Here is a 22452-nt window from a genome sequence, read left to right on the forward strand (position 1 = left end):
CATGGAAGTCTACACAGCAATGAAACAGTTACACAGCCCAAGCCTGAGTTGACTGGAATGGGCCAGCCAGAGGCCTTCTTTGCTGTAGACATACCCTTAGTTGGTTAAATAACCCAAGCCAACTTAATTATTTTTTCTAACACACTTCACTGATTTTTTAACTAGTTAGATAAGTCATCAAGTAGGGGAAAAAAAGACTATGATACAGATAGATATTTGATTTGGTTTCACTGGGAATTAAGTTTTCTAGTCTATGACAGCAGATTAAAAATAACATCTTGAAAAAACGATGAATTATAATATTACCTCTTGAAAGAGCTCTCTCTTAGAAGACTACATTCAATGTAAAGATACAGCACATTCTGGCTTTCAGTTCAACAGAAGTCTTTTACTAACTTTCTGCATGTCACACAACTCAACACAGCACTCAAGTTCCTTGACACAAAATCCTAGAATAGAATCTCTGGGGGTGCACTGTACTGCAATTGCTTTAAGTATTATGCACTCACTAGTGTAAAATGGCTAGTATAAGCCAAAGAGAATCAGGGGAAAGAGAACACCACTGCTGCCTGCCACTTCAGTGTAGAACAAGAAAGAAGCAAGTAATATCTTTTCCCCTCATGGTTTCTTACAGTAATAGCTGTTCACAGGAGTGAAGCAGGACCAAGTGTTCATATTCACTGGCTGAGAGACAGAAAAATGCAATCAAGATGAAAATACACAAAAACACTTTATATTTACCCTCTTCTTGCACTCTAAATAACCACACATTTGGACTGCCTATGCATGCAGTATATGGATTCTCAGAGTCCCAAAATATGTGTTTTGCCTTCACCTCTGCAAAAACCAAACAGTAAATCAGTAATGAGTTGGAAGAATGAGCAAACAGATGGATTGCACCTTCCCACCAAAGCACAACCAAAGGCTCAAATATCTGCCCACACTGATCTGACTGCAGGATTAGGGTGGTGGTCCTTACTCATGACTCCCATTGAAGCCATTAGAAATTTTGACTGAGTAAAAGCAACAAGACTGGATCATCCATCACGCACTAACTTGATTATTGTCAATCTAAATATAGAGTTTAAAATGAAACCACCATATGGAGAGACTGGGCCAGAAAAGGGATTCAAGGAGAAAATTAATGAATGTGCAATGACATTTGTCCATGCTAAGAGTTTTAACTGATACAACCCATTTTCATATTTCTAGGATTGTCTCAGATTCGATGAGACACCAGTTTTAAAGGATACTGCAGATTTCTTTTCAGTCAAATAAAACCAGTACAGTTTATCATAATGTTATGGTGCAATGTGCCAACTCAACCTCATGACTTATCAAATTTGTCCTACTAGCCAAATGTTCAAAAGGTGGCAACACATTTTCTAGAGAAAAAAAATCAGGGAAATGAAGATACAGATCCTTCAACTCCTGGCAGACAAACGATAGAATTCTGATAGAAACGTGAGCTGGTTTAAACCCAAGGTTGATATCATAATGATGGGAGCAATGTACAATTTTATATAAATATAAATAATATATCTTCTGACTCTTCACTTCAGGAATCCTTTTAAGATTTCTCTTGCTGCTGATCAAACACTCCTTGATAGCTAACTGTATAGGAAAAATTAGATTAATAGATTCTAAGACTAGAAAGGGTCATTGTGATCATCTAGCCTGACTTCCTGTATAAACACAGGCCACAGGATTTCTATGAATTAACTTAACTTCTATTTGAACAAGAGCACCTCTTTCAGAAAATGATCCAATACTTATTTAGAAATTTCCAGTGATGGTGAATCCCTACAACATTTGGTAAGTTATTCCAATGGTTGTAAACTCCCACTGTAAAAAACTTGGCTCATTATTTCTAGTCTGAATTTGTCTGTCTTCAACTTTCAGCCATTTTTTTTATAGATAGACTGAAGAGCCCTTTATCAAAGTTTTGTTCCCCATGTAGGTACTTACAGATTGTAATCAAGTCATCCCTTAACCTTCTCTTTGTTAAGATAAACAGACTAAACTCCATTTCTACAAACATATTTTCTAGTTTTTAATCCATTTAAGAGGTGCCATATTGATTTTATATTGTTCCAGCTTCTTAATCAAAATTTAATGTGATAGCAAGTCAAATGCCTTACCGAAATCTAAGTATATTATGTTAACACTATTACCTTTATCAACCATTCAAAAAAAAGATACTAAGTTAGTTTGACAGTTTCTATTTTCCATAAATCCATGCTGATTGGCATTAATTGTATTACCCTCCTTTAACCCTTGATTAATTGAGTCCCATATCAGCCATTCATTATTTTGCCCAGGATCAATATCAGGCTGGCAGGTCTCTAATTACTTCAGTTGTCCCTTTTACCCTTTTAAAATACTGACAGTTTTCTTCCAGTCTTCTGGGACTTTATCAGCATCCCAAGAGGTACTGAAAATCATCATTAACGGGCTCTTGCTCCTCGGCCAGTTCTTTTAAAACTTTGGGATGCAATTTATCCAGACCTTCTGATTTAAAAATGTCTAACTGTAGTAGCTGGTGTTTAACATCCTCCTGAGTTACTATTGGAATGGCAGGTGTTTTGTCATCATCATATGATATGACTACAGAATTTGTCTTTTTCTCAAATACAGAAAGAATAAATATTTATTGAAGACTTCTTCCTTTTCTGCATTAATTCTGTGACCAATTCTGCTTTATCTGTCAATATGATATAGAAATATACATGTTTCCGCTCAATGCCTTCATCAAGGTCAAAATCTTTTTTTCCCCATTAAATATATTGCCAGACTCCATGAAATATAGTGACATGTTACATCATAATAAGAATTTAGGGCTTAATTCTACAACATTAAAGTTAATGGGTATTTTTCCATTTACTTGGATAAGTATAGAATCAAGCTCATAATTAGAAGACACTGGCAAATTTTAAAAAGTGACTTACATATTAACAGCTGTATGCACTATGTGATATTCCTAGAAGTATATAAAACCATAATATATTCAGGGGTAGATCTGGTGCAAATAGTTTTTTAATTAAGGAATAATATTTTGTTCCAATTGATTTACACAGTGGGTAAAGATGAATTAAATAAATTTAAAATTCAATTTTTCTTATAAAAATAAACCTATTAAAAATAAAATGTGAAATGATAAGCTATTTTAAGGCATAAACTTACATAAATCAATCAAAATCCTTTTACATTAACTAAAAGTAATATTCAATCAATACATGTTTTCTATAAAAGTTTTTAAAGAAAGCGAAACTACTGAACTAGTGGAAGTTACCGATTAAGCACTTATAACCAAAGAGTTTGTTGAAGAGCTAAACCAGCTTTTGACAGCAGTAGCTTCCTCCGCAGATGCAGAGAGAATATTTTCTTCATTTCATTTCTGTTCAATGATTAATTCATTCAAAACTGAGAAACTGATTGGGAATTGAAAAAACAGAAACTTATTTTCCTCTTCCAATCTATGAATTAAAGTGAGGTGTGAGAGGATGATATCTACTAGTTCTACAATCTTGAATGTCATGGTGACCAGTAACAAACAGTTCAATCCATTAATTATAGATAACACTGCCTTTGTTTAATAAATCAGATAGTTTTAAATGCAAAACATGTGTTGATAAACTTATGTTTTTTTCTTATATTTTCTGCACATTTAAAATGGTATTTATTAGTTAAATAGAACTATTATAAAAATCTGTTTTATGTATTTTTAATTGACTTCCAATTTCCATCCAAATGCAGCTTGGCACAAATTACAAATACAAAATTTAATAATCTAATAAATAAGAAATGTGGCAATAACAATAACTAATCGAATAATGGGAAAATTAAGAATTTGAATAAATGTATATTAAGCCATATAATTGCTTAAATAAGTGTGTATAGATGTAGTGTATCTGCCTCGCTAGCAAAAAGTAGTACCAAATTCAGTGTAAAGACCATATTTAGTTGCAAATGAACATTTTAATGTTACCAAACTACAAGAACCAACCTTTCTTTAGCTTCATTAACTACAAAGTAAAAATGCAAAATGAGATTAAAATTGATTATTTTAAACCAAGGTTTCCTGCTTGCTGATTTAAATCATGATTAAAATCAGTTATTTAAATTATTTGGGTTTAAATCCATCCCCTCATTTCCCACCTGTCTCGGGGGGGGGGGGGGGGGAGGGAGTTAACAGGTGTCTTCTTACTCCTAAGTACCCGGACCCAAAGTCTGCATAGCCCATGTAGGGGCGCAAGAGGGTTTTTTACTCACTTGTGTGGGTACAAAGTCTTAACATGGCCAATAGTGAAGTTAATTATGGTTGAGAAGAATCACTGAAATTAATCAATTTAATCAGAACAAGAAATTTCTTCAGGACAAGGGATGGGAAATAAGGGAGGGGAGGACAAGAAAAAGAAAGTTATGACAAAGGAATTTATTGGAACACGATGAGTGTAATTTTAGCAATGGGAATTAATATGGACTTTTATAATCATGTAGTCTGCAAATTAATTCTAGTTACAAAAATATTTTCATGATCAGAAAATCTTTTTTGCTGTCATCTTGTTGTATAGTATTTTATATCAATTCACATCTTAGATTTGTATGCTTTTAATGATTGAAGAGGCTTGAACAAAATACTGAAATAAACATTATGCAAAGTACTGTCTCTTTAAATTAGGCACAGTAATCAAACTTGAGATTTTTCTGAACCTGTACTTTGACTTTGATGAAGGCTTTGATCTGAAAGATGTATGTTCTCCTTTTCTTCCCACCGGTATTTTGCTACCAACCAGTGCTTTTTTTAATGGCACAAAATAATGAATTTAGAATTTTATAGTGCACTGAACCACTGATTGTCTCCTGACTACCAGTGCTGACCCAGGTGGACTCTTAATGGTCTAAAGATCAAAGTGCAGTATACCCATCAATTCATATTACAGCCTTAGTTTATTACTCTCTTAACCTTTCATTTGTACCTGGTGTACTTTAAACGGCATCAAAAATATATAACAAAAATGGTACAGAAAATCCTATTTCAATCAGAAATTTTTATTGCTGTACTTACAATAGTATTAACAGCATCTTGCCTGTCTTAAAGCTTCCTTCCACTATTAAAACTACTAATGCATTCTTTTTGCAAAATGAGCAGTTTAATAGACTGAACAAATTTGGGGAAAAGACCACTTCAGTTTGTTCATTTGATCCTTCTTGTCAACATCTCACTTAAAGCAAGTGTATAATCACTGGTGGAAACACTTTACAGAATAATGCAGAGTTTATTACCAAAGTGGTTTTCCCCCTCTCTATTCTTTTTAATCTTGTATTATTTTATAGAGAACAAAAGACAGATTTATGAAGAAAAAGCAATGAAAGGTCCCAGACGCATGTAAACAGTCTCTCTTGGGGGAAAACAAAACAAAGCTATTTATCAGTTGTCATCTCAGAGAGCAATACCCAAAGATGTCTTTAAAACAACCTTCTAGACTCTGCAAGTTGTTACGCATGAGACATTTAACCTGCTTTTTGTGGCTACATTATCTCAAAATGTTGTACTATTTACACTTACTTAGAAGGAACTATTAAAAGGACCTTCAATCCACTTTACACCCGTCAATTGCAGAATGCTATTAACGGTAATTGGCAATTTACATTTTTTCCTCAAATGCTGCATTAAGTTCCATGTTCAACTTGCACCAGGTATGTTGGCAAGGTTTTAGAATTTCACTAATGTATTAAAGTGATGTATGCATCCATAGCATAGGTAGCTTTTAGTTAAGAAGCTTGTGTTCACCAAAATTAATTTTTGTAGTATGTGCCAGGAGATATGAAAAATGCATGGTCAGGAGAGGCACGGCGTTGTGCAAAAGGAAAGTTCAGGTGAGTGGGAGGAAGTGGAAGCTGCGCATGATGAAAACAAGGAAAAAAACTGAGATGCAATATCAGTCTGTATTGGTAGGTTTAACATAGGCAATTGGCAAATAACTCAAGCAGACCCAGATTTCACTGGCACAAGTGCAGATTGTGACTTGTCCTTCTGAGGGTGTGGACATGAGGGAGAAAGGAGAATGCAAATTGCCTCCAGCCCCCTGGAACTCTCCTGAATTCAGCAGTCTGTGGACATAAGCCACTCCCCAGAGCTGGCAGGGGAGGGGACAGACCAATTCTGTCTCCTCCCCTACACCAACTAGCAGAGCAGGTTGACTCCCAAGTGATGGTGGAGTGGGGATGTTCCCTTTCCATACCTGGAAGCTTGGGGAAGGATGGTGCCTCTTTTCATTCATGAGATTTCATTTCTATGGGAATCACCACGATAGTATCTCTCATACCTTAATGAATTTTATCCTTACTACACCGCTGTCAGGTAGAAAAATATTATCCCCAATTCATGGAGGTGAAAGCTTAGGTCCACACAGATTTATCTACTAAAGTAAAAAAAAAAAAAAACACCACAGGAAGTGTGCGGCATCCTATTAACTAAACTTCCCCCTTGAAAAAAGTGCAGCAGTCTACTCCAATTTCCATTCTACAATCTGTCTTTGCCATATTACAGCCTCCCAATGCTATTGGTTGTGGATATTTGGTGGCAGTTCGTTTGGTGCGCTAGTTATGAATAATGGCAATAACGGATGATTAACCTTAAAACATTTCCCCAAAACGACTCGTTGTACCAGATCTTCTCAGAATTCACCTCTGCCAGTTTTTGTGTAGAGAGACTTAAAAAAAAAAAAAAAAGCTGTGAACAGAAGAAGTCTGGCTGACATGGATGAATGTCAGACAGAGATCAAACACTTCCTATTAAACATTTATGAAAAGAAACCAAACAAAAAACTATATGGAAGTTTCTGTAGACCTCTGAAGTTAACACTGTAATTTTATACAGAAAGACTGACTATGCAGAGGGGGGAAAGGCAGGAATTTATAACCCATTTTAAACCCATTTCAGAATGCCGACTTAAATACAGAATCATGACCAACACCTCCATAATATTTTTTTTTTGTAAATAATACTACAAATGTTGAATCTAGGGAATACTGCGAATAGTGAGTAACTTTATCAGTCTTGGGAACCCTGGATATAAACAAGTAACATCTTGTTACTGAAACTGAACTTTTAAAGCATAACTGCTCTCCACACAGTGGGTGAAATACTAGAGCAAAGGGTGGATTGCTAGCACAGTCCTTATCTTTCTTTTTCCATTAAAAAGACAAATTATGGAATAGTAAACAGTTTCCAGTTGAAGTTTTTATCACAAACCTAATAAGAAGCTAATGAGTAAGACATCAACCTGTGTGAGAGCCACTATGAACAATGACAGCTAGGCAGACGGCAGGTAAAATGGGTACACAACTCCAAAGGGGGTACAAGCTCAAGAAACATTCTAAGAAGTGGTTTAAAATACAAATAAACGTGGAGAGGAAAGTCCATAGTCTTTTTTTCTATATAACTTTCCTTTTTTCATCCACCATAAAGTCTTCATAGTTAAGGGTTATAGAAAGTAAAAGAGGGTGTTTTTGTAAAGGCATATAATAAAGTTCCTTATTATAATAGCATTAAGACACTCCTGGGTGTAATTTACAGGATCATTAGTATGGTTTTTTAGTAGTTGAAAGTACACAGCCTTTGGCCTCATGCCTCACAACACACATGAGGCACACATTCATGGCTCCATAAAGGATGCCCTATTGTGTCCTATTGCCTTAATAAAGCTTCAATGCTGAGCTGTTTTCAATTGTGCTGTGATATTTCAGTTTATTAGTACCAACGCCAGAGGATTTTAGGCCTGCTCCATGCTGATCACTGGCAATGGGTGGAAGCCATGGATGCAGATTGTCAGGAATCAGGGCCTACAGCGGAGCAGACTCCGGGCAACATAACAAGCGCAGATGGCCTGTCACAGGTTGCCTGATTGGTTGAAAGAGTCAGCATCTGAATCTTAACTTACACAAGGTTTGTTGATAAGCAGTTCAATGGCTGCTCAAAGCATTTGCCCATGGCTGCAATAGTTTCTGAGCCAGCTTGTTCTCAGCCCTGCTCCTGCCTTGGCTCACTCTAGGTAACCTGAGTCCTGCCCTTGGCTCCAATTCCTAACTTCAGATTTTGGCTCTGACCCTTGGCTCCGATTCCAGACTACCCTGACTCCTGCTCCAACCACAAGGACCAACTGCCCACACCCTGGTCACTGACCCAGATAAACCATTTGTCTGCAAGTACTGTCCGAAACAAGCATTTCAGAAACGGAGGTTAAAACCTGTCCACTGTCCATGGCTAAAGACAATGGGATGATTTGTATAAGTGCTCACCAGTGTGTGCAAGGGGAGCACAATCTAAATAAGGAGAATAGTAAATTGCTTAGGAATGTGTCTGGCTTTCATTTTTTATTGAAAGGATTGGACTGTACATGGCATTCTGCCTATCCAAGTATTTCCCACCTCTAGCACTTTCACAGCTGCACTTCAACTTAGGACCCTTCTCCTGTATATTTGCAGAAATGCAAAATCTCTTCCTGTAAATACTTGTGAAAGGTGTGTGAAAAGATTGAAGAAATTCTGTCTAATGAATATGGAAAGACTTCAGAAAGTCAAACTTCCCATAGATGAAACATACAGCAGGAAAAACGATTTTCAGTATGAGTGGAACTTCTGCATATGAAGTGAATCATTCAGAACAAGACTGCTTGCTCACCAATTTTTTTTTAATTTTCTCTCTCAGATCCCTGACACATAGACAATCAAAAACTACTTCAGTCTGCAAGTACAAATTCCAGTGACTCAGCAAGCATGCTTGCTTCTCATTCTGAGCAATACTAAACTCTTGGGAAAAGTCTGAAACATGAGGAAGACCTACCAAATTCATTTGCATGAGAAATTATTGTTAATATACATTGCACTTGCCATAATGCCTTGCAGCAAAGGCAACCGTTTAATCAAACCTCACAATACCGCTGTAAGGTAGCAATTATTTTCCTCCACATCCTTGAAGGAGAATGCAGCATCCTAGCATGGTACTGTATGTTGGTCTTATTGGTGCACTCAGACCAACACCAAACAGCAGAATCCTGTGTTTTACTGCTGAGCTTTAAAATGCAGTGTTGGGCCCAATAGCTACTTGTTCCCACAGTGTTGTGCCCACAGCCTTTGCCTTCTGGTTTGCCCTTTAAAGAGCACTGAGCACATAGTGGGCACTATCATAAATAATAATAAGTGGGGTAAGTTAGGACTAAAGTTAACTGGGAATTATGAATTAAGGTTTCTTTTTTATGCTTAGCTTTAAAGAAAGAAAAGAAAAAGAGTTCCTATATGATCTTGTCTAAAAATGTATTTAGTTTGCTAATATGTACAGCACAAGAGATGTTTACGATGCTCCAAAGGCGGTGATATATTTACATAATAAGCACTGCTTTAAAGACAATTTTCATAACACATTACGGGGATTTTTTAAAAATGCATATCATTTACCCTTTAGGCTACAATAGCTCCTTTGGTGCTCTAACATGTCTATCATGTAATTATGCATTCAGGGACATTTTTCACCAAAAAGTATTATTTACATGACAGGATTTTGAAGGGTGCAAGTTAAGAAACTGCCATCTCAGAATCTGCAGTCTTCTGTTTATTCTCAGTTGGAGTGTAATGCAAATTGCTACATTATACTGTACAACTTTCTATGCTGGCCCACTAAAACATATATTTACACAGGGACCACGCATCAAATCAGAGAAATAATTTAGGGCCCTCTTTTGCCCATATTGCTGTCAAGAGAGTTTTGCATCCTGAAATCTTGTAAATCTACTGTGCATAGGGCTCTTTGGAGGCATTAAAGGTATTGCTACAAGCTATAATATAGAGCTGCTGTTAGATACAGAAATATATTATGAAGTATTGTGGCAAGGAAGTATCATCAGTCTGTAGGACGGAGCTGCTACTTATATATACTAGCAGCTCTACATGTGCAAAACATAGAATTTAGTCATTTTTATACAGTTAGAAATTATCATGCACAATGGCAGCAGAGTTTAGAATGGTAATGCCCACAGACCATCAATTATCATGTTGTTACTGAATGCAACTATAGTATGTAGGAGTAATTTCAATTAAGCCTTAGAAAACCAGACACTCCATTTCTATACTGTATAATTATATATTGGGCCTTATTCTCATCCCACACTGGTGTAAATCAGAAGTCAGTCGAGATAAACCAGTGAAAGAACAGTGTAAGTGGAGAGCCAGGCCCACTTAGACTGCAAAGGCAGCTCACAGGTACTGGCCTAGATCTTGGGCTGTACTGCACTTACATAATGCCATTCTGCAATGACCACACAGCCAGCATAGCCAGACGCTGGAAGATTATGCCAATGTAGAGAGGTCCTATAGTGGTGTACAGACAGCATAAGAGATCTTAATTTACCTCCATCCCTCTGCCTAGGGAAAGTGGATGTGACTGTGGTTGTATAGGTTACTTGGGAACATTGGCAACGAACATAAGTTAGAAGGGTTTAGGCTGCAGTCCCTTGTAGACTTGGGGACCAGCCTGGCCTCATTGAACCCACCTTTACATCACAGCTGCCTCCCCCACCCCCAACAATGCCACCATGGATCTGGGTCATGATGGTTGCCTGATTTAGTTGGTGTTGGTCCTGCTTTGAGCAGGGGGTTGGGACTAGATGACCGCCTGAGGTCTCTTCCAACCCAAATCTTCTATGATAATACAATTTATTCTCCACAAAAGATCAAACAATGGTGAAAAAAGTAGTTTTCTCTGACACTGTATTGATGAGCATGATTGTTACTAGATGCAGCTAGATGAGTATTGCAAGTTAACTAAATGTGCAGAGGTTGGGCAAAAGTTACGGTTTCAGGAGTCAAAGACCTTGTTTTGTGTCTGCTCTGTGGCAAGCAGAATGCCTGTTTATTTTTACCCTCAGTGCACGCTTCCTCCTGCATATTTTGCAGACAAAATTATCAAGCTGAACTTTAATAAACTCCCAAAGATACATTTGGTTTCTGGCAAAACTGAGATACATTTATTTCATGATTAAATATTGATCAAGAGAATTTCTTACCAAAAAGTAATTTCTCTCTACAGGAGTGACAAAAACTGCTTTCGTGCCCAAATGAGTAACTTTAAAGGTATGTTGTTTTTCCAGTTTTAACAAAAGAGAGAGTCCAATGACAAATGTTGTGGAAAAGATACTATTTAAAATGTCCTTGTACTAGGCTAGAGCTCTAGTGTCACCATGCCCTAAAAACAGAAAAGCAAGAGTTATCATCTATCTAAACAGATGGATAATGTCAATTTGGTGTGCCAGAAAAAGCACAGATAGAAAAGAAACGGTTCATTTTATATGTGCACTGTATATTCAGGGTGCCCATTTCATAAATATCTTGCATGCTGTGCGCTGCAGTTGACCCATTAAACATACCAAGTCAATAACCTATTGTTTACTATATGTCCATTTTGTCATTTTGATGGTACAGATTGAAGCATGGCAATCTTCTCTTCTCTCTCCGCTTCACTGCATACATGATTCTTTTGAGCTAATACCACCTCACAAAAAGCCACTTAAATGTCATGAATTACAGCAGGTCTGAGATCAGAATGCTAATCCTATTAACTGACCTAGGAAATTAGGACATTGTAAATCTAGGTGAGTAGTGGTTGAGCTTCATATGATCTGGGTTATCCTAAGGTCACTTGTTACATTAAAAAAAGAGGTGACTCAAATGCTTGCAGAATTGTAAGCAAGTCTAATCAGGGTATGATAAATGCATTGATATAGGAAATAGATGAATGCTGTCAGAAGTCCTTGATATTTTTCTAAACATTTACCACTACTATCTAGGAGAATTAAACGACTTTGCATGCTTCAGGTGATCCTGACAGCACTGATGCTCCAAGGGTGAGGGGATCAAGTAGGGCAACCTGGACTTATTACATAATGTGTAGCATAATGTAACCCCACAAAGCTGTTAAAGTGCCACAAAGTAACTACTAGGTATTGGGAAAAATTTAGAAGCCTCAATATGCAGTTGTTAAGGCCCCCAAAAGGGGTTGTGAGTTGCATTTCCTCTATGTTTTCTTACATTCAGGAAGATTAAATGAATGATCTTCTACTGCAGCATTTTGATTTTGCTATTAATTTCCCCTCTTTACTTTCACTTTAATGTACTTTTAATTAGGCAATAATATATAATCTTCAATTCATTTATCATCTTTACTCAAATGGGGAGTGTGGGGGAAGCACAGAAGGCAGCTCACCAGAGAGCCAGTGGTGGCACAGCAGAAAGAGACTAAATAAAATGCCATCTCTTGACAGTACCTTTAAAGGTTCATAAAAAGATAATGGATGTGCCTGTCACTCTGATGCTAATGATTAACATTTTCTGAAGTTTTACTAGATATTAAACTATGAACTATAAAAGAATTCCACTGTATGACAAATAGAGGAAAAAACTCTGATTATAAAAAAAACCAAAGTTATGTCTGTTTGATGTCTAACTATTGAGTCTGCTTATGCAACTCTCACTCATACTAAGTAGCACTTGTTGCCATGAGAAGTTCCACTGATTATTCATAGACTCAGAGTATAAGGCCAGAAGGGACAATTAGATCATCTAGTCTGACCTCCTGTACGTCACAGGCCATTAATTTTCACCCAGTTACTGCTGTATTGAGCCACTAACTTGTATTTGACCAAAGCCTAACTTGTATTTTGACTCAGGTTCAAGGGATTATTTGCATGAGTAAGAAGATAAAAACCAGGGTTAACATCATTCTGAAGAACTTGTGGCACCTTAGAGACTAACGAATTTAACACGGCTGCCACTCTGAAACCTATCATTCCAGAGCTCACTGGCACATCCTGGGGATGTGATGCACGCACACTTCAAACGTCAGTACAAGCCCTGGTTTTGTCAACAGTGGAGTATCGTGCACCAGTTTGGTGCAACGGCACCCACACTCATCTTTGTTGACGCTGAAATCAATGCCACATTCAGGACTGTTAGTGGCTCTCTCAAATCAATGCCAATACTGTGCCTCCCAGTTTGGTGGGCATCATGCCAGACAACATCAGACACGACACTGCTGTGGTCTGGGAATACAATAAGATCCTGGCCACTCCGAACCTGCTGATACACCAAGATCTCAACTCACTGCTACTCTCCTGACTCAAATCCAGGAAGCTTCTCTGGATCCATGTATCAATACTACAGGCTAATGGACAGGACTCCAGAACTCGCTCTGGCTTGAATCGTGGGCTGCTTGCGACGTCCCAAACAAAGACCTGATTAAAGAGCCAATGAAAGAAGTCCCAGGATTCTGCCTTCCCTGTAGGTAGTGGACTACACTCAACCGCATTCGGACAATGCACAGAAGGTGTGGATATTTCCTACACAAACTGGAGTGGGGGAGGTCAAAGACTCACCAGGTTGTGACTGTGGTGAGGTACAAACCATGTGACATCACAGACAACTGCTGCATTCAGGAGGGGGAACCACCTAGCTAGCCCAGAAGCATTAGAATGGCTTTCAAGTTTTAAGATTCAGTTATAATCCCAACCCAATGCTTTTTGAATGCCATACAAAAGAAGAAGCTTATGGGTTGCAAGAGTGCACTATTGCTACAATATTTGCTACATTTTTATAAATGATTAAGTGACTTAAGAGCCAGATTTTCAAAAGGCATCAAGCAGGATTTTCTAAGCAGGTTAGGCAATCACTTGGACTTAGGCACCTACCATGCTTAAATGTTTTTTAAAACCCCATTACCTGACGATTGTTATCTTTAGGCATCTAAATACCTTGAGGATCTGGTCCTTAGGCACTTAATTCCTATTGAGAATTAGGTGCTTAAATATTATGGAAGATGTGGACCTAAGTCACTTTTTCAAAAACAGCACTACGTTAAAGCACACTAGAGAATATTTAGTGTTCACCAACAGGGCTACACAGATCAGTTAACATGGAACACCTTAGCGCATTTTACAGATTTACACCCGCATAGTGTGCATTATCCCACACTGTACACAGGTCCTAAATCAGTTACATGCTTTTGAAAATGCTACCTAGTATGTTCTACTTTGTATATGTTTTTGAAGAAAAAAATTCAGTACAGAAGAAATTATTCTAACCACTATATCCAAATACAAAGGAGAGTAGGTCACACCTACAAAAATTAGTAATTACCCAAACAAATTGTCATCGACAGCTTTGTGAGTTAGATTAACATTGAGAAAATTCAGGTCCTATTTGAAAATATTGAGAAAAACCAGGTATCTGTGAAATCAAATTCTATTTAGAGGGGAAAACACTTTCAGTTAATTAAACGGATGGTGATACTGAATCTGGAAGTTATTTTAAAGCTGTTCAAAATACATTTTAAATATTATATATTGTAAGCTTAGTGATCAACATTGTAACCCTTAATTCAAATGGATAGCCCTTAATTATGCAAGTCATTTCTCTGGGGAAATTCTGGGTCTATTGAAGCCAATGGGCATGTACTCATGTGGGCCACAGTGAGGAAATAGCACATAGCTCTCTAAACAATAAACTACTGCCGTTTTTCTTTAAAACATACACCATTTGGTGTAGAAGCAATAATGATTTGGCAAAGCTAATACATTTTCCAAATGAGAATAAGAATGCAATTTACACCCATTTTATTAGAACATTTGCCACAAAAGTAGGCCTAAAGGCTTTCATTTTCATCAATGGAAGTAGCTTTTTGCTCAAAAACATTGTATTTTGGTTATTGCTGCATATTCCTACTTGAACAGACTGCTGAAAAGTCAAGGGCTAGATTGCAAACTTTTTACTTACACTGCTAAGTAGTTACTCATGCAAATAGACCCACTGAACCCTATGGGACAACTTGCACAAGTAACTCCTCACCAATAGGAGTAAGAGGTTTACAGTCTGGTGCTCAATCATTGTTTCAAATGAATAAGAACCAGACTCTGCCACGTGCGCACACACACACACACACACACACACACACACACACACACACACACACACCCCGACTAGCACCTTCTTAAATAGTCCCACTGATTTTAATGGGACTATTTGGGGAATAAAATGCTAAACAACATGAGTTAGGATGTCAGAATCTGAACCTAAATCTTTTAAAAAGTGAATTCTAATAGCATGAAGCACTTTCAACATGCGTCTGTATAGACAGTGCTCTATTTTGCCATCTCGAGTGCAGGAAACATGACTCACATTCTTATCTATTCGGTACTGATAAAGACCAAAATGGTGGGATCTACTGTGTAACCATTGTATTTAGCAGGTTGCATTTATTTCATACTTTTTAAGTTGCTGGATGCTCATCTACCATACAGAAACAGATTGGAAACTCAAAGCATAACCAATCTGCAAAGCCAGGCGGAACATTACATCTTCACAATATAGTCTTAGCCACGCAGTATAACTCCTTGAGTATAGCTGAAGGGGTACGAATTTTAAAAGATCACCTATTCAGTGCTAAAATATATTTTCAAACACAAGGAACCATGACAAGATGGGAAAAAAACACAGCACCGTACAGTCAACAAGAACTTTATAAAGAAACAATGGGCCATTCAGAGATTAAATAAAAATAAAGTGCTCCTTGGAATTGAAATACTCAGTCAAACCTTATTAACACCCTAACATTCTATATTTGCTGAGTAACCATACAGAAAATTAAGATTTCTAAGAGTTGCTTCTCATTTTAGCAAGCGTAAAAAGACTGGGAAAGGGAATTATAGACTGACTTTCACTGCGAGTGTAAAAATGAAGATTCTCTGCTTGCCTTCTTATCAATATTTGTTTTATATTATTAATTATTAATATACAAGCCTTTTCAAGGTTCCATATGGAAACAATAATACAGTTCAAGCATATACAATTAAGAACTATTAACAAAAACCTTTACTATTAACAGCAGTTCAATTTACCAAAGTATTTGGCAGTATTGTAGTCCCAGTTCTAATTATAGGGAATACCAGAAATAACAGTATGGTAGATGTTGATTCTTTAAGGACACTCACTGGAAAAAAGAAGCCTTTTAAACAAACCTCCAAAACAGAATTGCTACATTCGTCCACCAGCTAGGATTACAAAGTCCTAAAGTGAAATCCCAGCCTCAGAGGTCAATGGCAAAATTCACATTGACATCAACATGACCAGGATTTCACCTCTGGTATATAGAATCTGGACTGGGTCCAATAATACTGCTAACTGTATGTCAGAGGTAAAATGGGAACAAAACACAATATTGGGACGAGAGTGTGAAATACTTTAACAGCAAATACCCAGCTTTAAAACTATTTATCAAGGATACATAGCATTACCATGACATATAGGATAGAAACACGTGACATTTCTCTCTCTCTCTCTCTCTCTCTCTCTAAATTATAGCTATCCAGCAAAATGAGAGAATTCTGTAAACCATTCTGGGATACAGTTTGTTTCAAAGACACTGTACAGTACAAAATAAAGATGTATTGTATTTTATCATTCCCACGTTACCATGCATGAAAAAACATGCCACACAGATTAAGAAATACTTTGGTAACTACAAAGACAGATGAGAGATTGGATTGGAGACCTGCAGAGAGAATAAGTATTTCTCAACTAATGCAAACCGTGACTCACCTGAAGTGTCACCTATTAAGAATGTACATATAGGAATGAAATTGCAGAAAGAGGAAAACTGGTTTAACTAATTAGTTGGCATTTCCATTATAACACGGAATGTCCTAGCTAGTTGACTGACACAATAAAACAATTCCCAGAAATATGAACTTCTGGAAATTGGAATATGAGGAAATGAAAGAATATGCAGGTAATTCAAGCTAGACAGACACCAAGAGATAGTGGATATTTAAATTCAGCCCATCTACATACTATAGCGAAGGGGACCATATAAGTATATAAATAGGTACCACAACCACACTGACAGTAAAACACATCCTAAATGTTCATTGCTTCTGCTAACAATGAGTGGATTTTTCTTAATTACTTGTAACTTATTTGCAGGCATTTACAATTTCTGTCTAAATAGCTACCATGAAAAATATTTTAAACAGTCCACAATACATTTAATATCAGAGATGCCATGGATACAGTGTTGAAGATTTGGATTCCACTGAACACAAGGGGGTAAGGTTAACCCATAGGCATTTCACCACACTCTACCCCACACACAGAAACTGTAGCAGAAAACAGAAAGGGTGATTGGAGTACCTGTGATTAAAGGTTTAACCATTTTAATGTAAAATTAGCTGAATATACCACAGAGGAAGGTAAGTGTTTTTAACCTGATTATCAAAGTCAATATCTTGCTAAATATTTAAAAGATTACTGTACAATTACAGAATTTAAGCATACCTACATCTGCTTTCTCAGCAGGGAAAACTGCTATTAGTTATTGCAATATAACCAGGAGGATCTCATTTATCAGCGTATTTCTCTCTGTGTGGGTGTATATACATTGTAGTCTCTCACTCTTAGGAGATCTGATATTTGTTTGTAGTGCCAGTGCAGCAAGATGGAATATTCAAAACTAGAAATCAGAAGTTTCCTGTTCTTACTTTGATCATTACAAATATTTGCTTCAGGCCATTAGAAGAACTGTTTAGCTGTTTCGATGGCAAACTTCTCATTGGCTTGTATAGGAAGAACAAAATGGGAAATTTAAATGAGGCCCATCACTAGCTCCAGAGAAAGGTTCTCATGAATCATCCTTACATCCCCCAAGGCAGTTTAGAGATGAGGTGGAATAAAGACTGTCTGAACTATTTTTCCTTTGAATCCCATTAGGATCCTGGGAGGTAAAAAGAGTCCAAGAGCTGTAAAAATAAACTAATGCCGCAGAAGAAAGATGATCGTGCAATAGGCATAGGCAAACTCTCTCTCTTTTGCTGGCACTGCCAAGGAAGACAGATGGTAAAGCAACCTGATGCAAATCACAAAGTATTGGCCCTTTCTAAATATTTCTTTTCAAACAGAAGGACATGAAAAATAACACTGCAAGTATTTAAGTCATTTCAATGTGTTTTTGTAAGAGCCAAGGAGGACTTTTTAACCCATTCTAATCACAAAAAACAGAGGCTCTTTATTTTCATGTTTCTTTTTTTAAATGAAGAAAAAATAAATAACATGCCACTAGTTCACTTATTATATGAAGGTATTTGAGATATACAGCTAAAGTTTTAAATTAACTGACCTCAAAATTTAACTTGTCTGCATTTTGCCCTTTTGCAAGTTGTATTTATTATAAAGAAGACATAAAACCTTCCTAGCACTTACCACTGGGCTCTCCCTTGAGAGTCTCAGAAGTTCAAGGATATCAGACTTTTCACTTACCATCCCTCACTGGAAGAGGCAGATTGCACAGGACATGCATTTAAACAGAATATAAAGGCCAGAAAAGATATAAATGATCTATTTCCATTCAATGGTCCCCAAGCTTCCAAAGCAAACAGCTCTTCTTTCCCTCTTGTCATTAAAGAAAAATTGTAATGGGCTTTTATTCTGGAGACAGGTTCCAGACAAAGGTAAAACTGGGCCAGGAACTTCATCAGGTTTCTGGTTTGTTTTAAATCTCCCTCTTCATTTTCATCATCTTCTCTTTACTCAATACATTTCAAGTTCAACTGACTACTAACATTTGAGTCAGGCCAGTGACAGTGTAAGCAGCTTTATTGTCTCAAGCTACGTTCAGTGCAGCTTCACAAATTCTCAGAACACATGGGATTCCCTACCCCACTGCAGACCTGCAAATTCCTTCCCCATTAGAAGAGATGATGGCTAGAACTCCATGTAGTTTCACCATCCTCCCATGAAAAAGCTATGGGAGAGCAATGTGGCCTCTAGTAAGTTCATCTGCAGCGGTCTATTATTGTTGGCTCCATAGTAATCCACACCCAGATCTGAACAGCAACATTCCCCTACCACTAGTGCAGAGTGAGCACTGGAAAGAGACCACCAAATTATTAGAAACTGTTACAAGGTCATAATGCCTAAAACTAATCTACAGCATCTATCAGAAAAGTTTACAATACATTTGTGACTTCTTCTGATACACAATTGCAGAAAGTCGTATGTAGGAGGTATAGTATGATCCTGAGAGTAATGTAGTGCTGTTTCCTCAAAGCTTGCTGAACAATCAAAAATAGATTGCTCGGTATAAACTTCAATCAGTTAGGAATGAGAAATAAGATTTAAGTTAGATGTGTATTCAAGAACTAGCAATTACCGGAATATCAGATGTGCATTATCCCTGCCATGTGTTTCACAAAAAGCAGTAATTCAAAAGAGCTGGACTTGACCAAGAGCGCGACACTCAGAGAAGGTACTGAATAAATAATAAACTGAAAAAGTAAAATTAAGCTGCTTGAGTTTACTATTGTTAAGAAAAGAAATAAGCTATTTAAATAAGTTAAAGGGATCAACAGCAATATTACCAACTCACAAACAATTCAAAAACCATCTTTAGATTGCCCTAAAATGCAGGTGGCTCAACCTGGGGATTGCAAAACGGTGTTGCGGGTTATAACACCTTTGCCCTTCCCATATTGCTAAATAGGAGGAGACCCTAGCTCAATCCTGGATAGATAGGAGGGTGTCTCAGTATGGAAAAATGTCGAGAACCACTGCCCACAAAACTTTATGTCATGTACTTGTAAAAACATACCAGTGGATCAAATTCTGCCCTGAGACTTCCCTCTCTTTCCTTCCTTCCTTCCTTCCTCCCTCCCTCTCCCACACCCCACCAACATAGCTTAATATGTTTATCAGTTTTTAAGTGTTTACATAGCTAAGCTCTGTCAGTGAGGGAGACAGTGAAAATGAGAAACAAGGAGTGAAATCCTGTGGACGGCAAAGACTAATATTTTGCAGGACAATTGTTTAATGCTGAATAATATTCTTAAACAGCATCAATCGAAGTTGATATCTATTGCATTTATACCAAAAGACCTGTGTTGGGGAATTAAACACTTATTGTATAATAGTACCTGCAGCGATGTTAAAGGAAGAAAAAAGTAATGATGCAAGGCAGAGGAGAAAACTGCATACTGTATAAGTTCTTTTTAATTGCTGACTTGTTGCTGTAGTGGATACATAGTGAAGTATTACAGTCATTTTATATGCAAGCAAATGGTATGTTTATTGTATTAAGGGAAGACTGTCAACCTGAAATTTAGTCAGTTTTTGAAAGCTGACTTGAAAGGAGAGCCATTTTAAGTATTACTGCAGTCAGTTCTCTTTTCAGTTTTAGTGGTTTTACCGATACAGTTTACAATTAAAAAGAAAGAAGTACTTCTTTCTTCATTGTTGTTGTCCGAAAGACCACACAAACCAGAGGGAGAACCAAGGAATATGCAAGTTTAGTAAGATGTTACTAGCCCAGCTACTAGAGGGATCAATGTTGAAATCTCAGGCTAAAATAGAATCATGCAAAGTAGTTCATTTTTTGGTACAAAAAATAAGATTTCCAGCATTGCTGTTACAAGTACAGTTTGGAACTAGTAAATAAGTAACAATGCAATCAGACAAGGAGCATTTATATCACTTGATAGCCTAGCCCAGTGGACTGGTACTGCAGATACATCAGCGATAACTGCACTAAAATAAATTAGAAAAAGGAAAGTCCATTAAGTGAAAGCTGATACAATATATTGACAATGAACGTGAATCCCAAATTATTGTACCAACAAGTCAGTGTGTGACTACATTGAAATAAAAGCAAACAAGATAACATGTCGCATTGCCAAAAGAATTGCGGACAAATTAAAGCCAGGATTGGACACTAAATAAAGAGCTAGATAAGCTTTAAATAGTAATGTTCACTTTACATGTGAAAGTGACTGGGTGCAATGTAAAACAGTTAAAATTATGCCAAGTTTCAAGAATCGAAGTTAGACAACATCAAAACCAAAGGCAGGCAAGAATAGCGAGAAAGTCAAATTCATTGTCTTCCAATTCCCCAGTTTTTAACAAAAAAGGTAATCGACAGATGGCAGTTACCCAGGACAGCCGGTAAGAATTAATGAATTCATGAAAAGACTAGATGCATACTAAACACAAATGAAATGGGGACTGAGTAAATAATATGACCCTGGAATGGAAAACAAAAGCAACATGCTCAATAACTCCCATTAGCCTTTTCCTACTGCTAACATACTAAGAATAAAGTTCACTGGCCTTGTTAACTAAACAACAGATTATTTATCACATTATTTAGCTGCTGTTTATCAAACCATTTGGGATATTATATATAGTGTCATGATTCTTTCTTAAAATGTCTGGTACACTATTGCAATATCAGTCTATATAATATCCTAGAATCCAATTCACATCATGGGTTTCAAAACACAAAATATCAGCAGAAAAGAATGGAAAAAACAAGTTATTTTGTTGTCTCAAGGTGGCAGCTCTGTCACAAGCTTGCCTATACTGAATGGGTGGCAAAATGTTACTTTAAGAAATACTTATGAATAGATAGTTTGGAGTCAACCTCACAACTCTTTCTTATTTAAACCACCAATGTAAGCATACATCATTCATTTAAGTCAAAACAGTAGGAGTCTACTCTCCATTCTGACTTTCTTATTCTGTCTAGAAAATGTTGGATGTACTTAACTAGACCGACACTTCCCACTTTAAAACCAAAGGAATCCAGCTACATCAAGAAAGCACAATGTCATTATAAAAATGCCAGTTTAGTATCCCAAAATCTCTTGCTTCTTCAGAGGACAAAAAGCCATGGTGATCAACGGAACATAAGCATTATTTCTAATCTTTTCCCTTCACAAACAAAAAGTCCCCATTTCTGAATTAGCACTTGAATACTATAAATTCATTTTCCCTATGCAGTATGTACATCTAATCAACATAATGTTCATAAATGACAGAAAGAGGCAACATGAACTCAGCAAATCTGAACATCTGCATTATATTTTTATATCATTAAATTGGAAGCAGAATTCCAGGTTATCCAGCATATAAAGGCAGAAATTTTGTTTTGGAACTACAGAATAACAAGTCTTGTTTTGGAAAAAGGCTTTTAAAAACAAAGACAAAAGCAGTTTTCTGAAAATATTCTCATGAATAATATGAAGTGCAATGCAGATAGCAGGGATTAATTGAAATCCAAAAGCTTCTTACCAAGTACCCCAAGGCGATAGTTGACTGTGATGACTATCACATTGCCATAACTTGCCAGAACACTGCCATCATATAAATTTCCAGTGCCTTCCATGTAGGACCCTCCATGAATATACACCATCACTGGCTTAGGTCCCCCACTGTCCCGAATGTCTGGAAAAAAATATTGAGAAACATTTTATCCCAAGAAAGTGGCAAAAAAGATACATGCAATAATGTTTCTTAGTGAGGTTATTTTTCTTTTTCAGCATGTGTCTCTCAAGCAACATATATTAATTACTGGGCTGGGAG

The 22452-nt window shown here is 36.9% G+C and overlaps 1 protein-coding gene across 12 annotated transcripts in view; it reads right to left on the minus strand.

The window, feature by feature from the left end:
- Positions 1–22452, minus strand: part of NLGN1 (neuroligin 1) — a 596375-nt gene that overhangs the window by 277698 nt on the left and 296225 nt on the right. For all 12 annotated transcript variants that reach the window (XM_005309651.5, XM_065557743.1, XM_065557746.1 and 9 more), the window contains one exon: positions 22162–22314. In XM_005309651.5, coding sequence (XP_005309708.2) covers positions 22162–22314 — 153 coding nt within the window. The remainder of the gene's footprint in view (positions 1–22161; positions 22315–22452) is intronic.

This window comes from Chrysemys picta, chromosome 9 (genome assembly GCF_011386835.1).
Source record: "Chrysemys picta bellii isolate R12L10 chromosome 9, ASM1138683v2, whole genome shotgun sequence".
Taxonomy (NCBI): domain Eukaryota; kingdom Metazoa; phylum Chordata; order Testudines; family Emydidae; genus Chrysemys; species Chrysemys picta.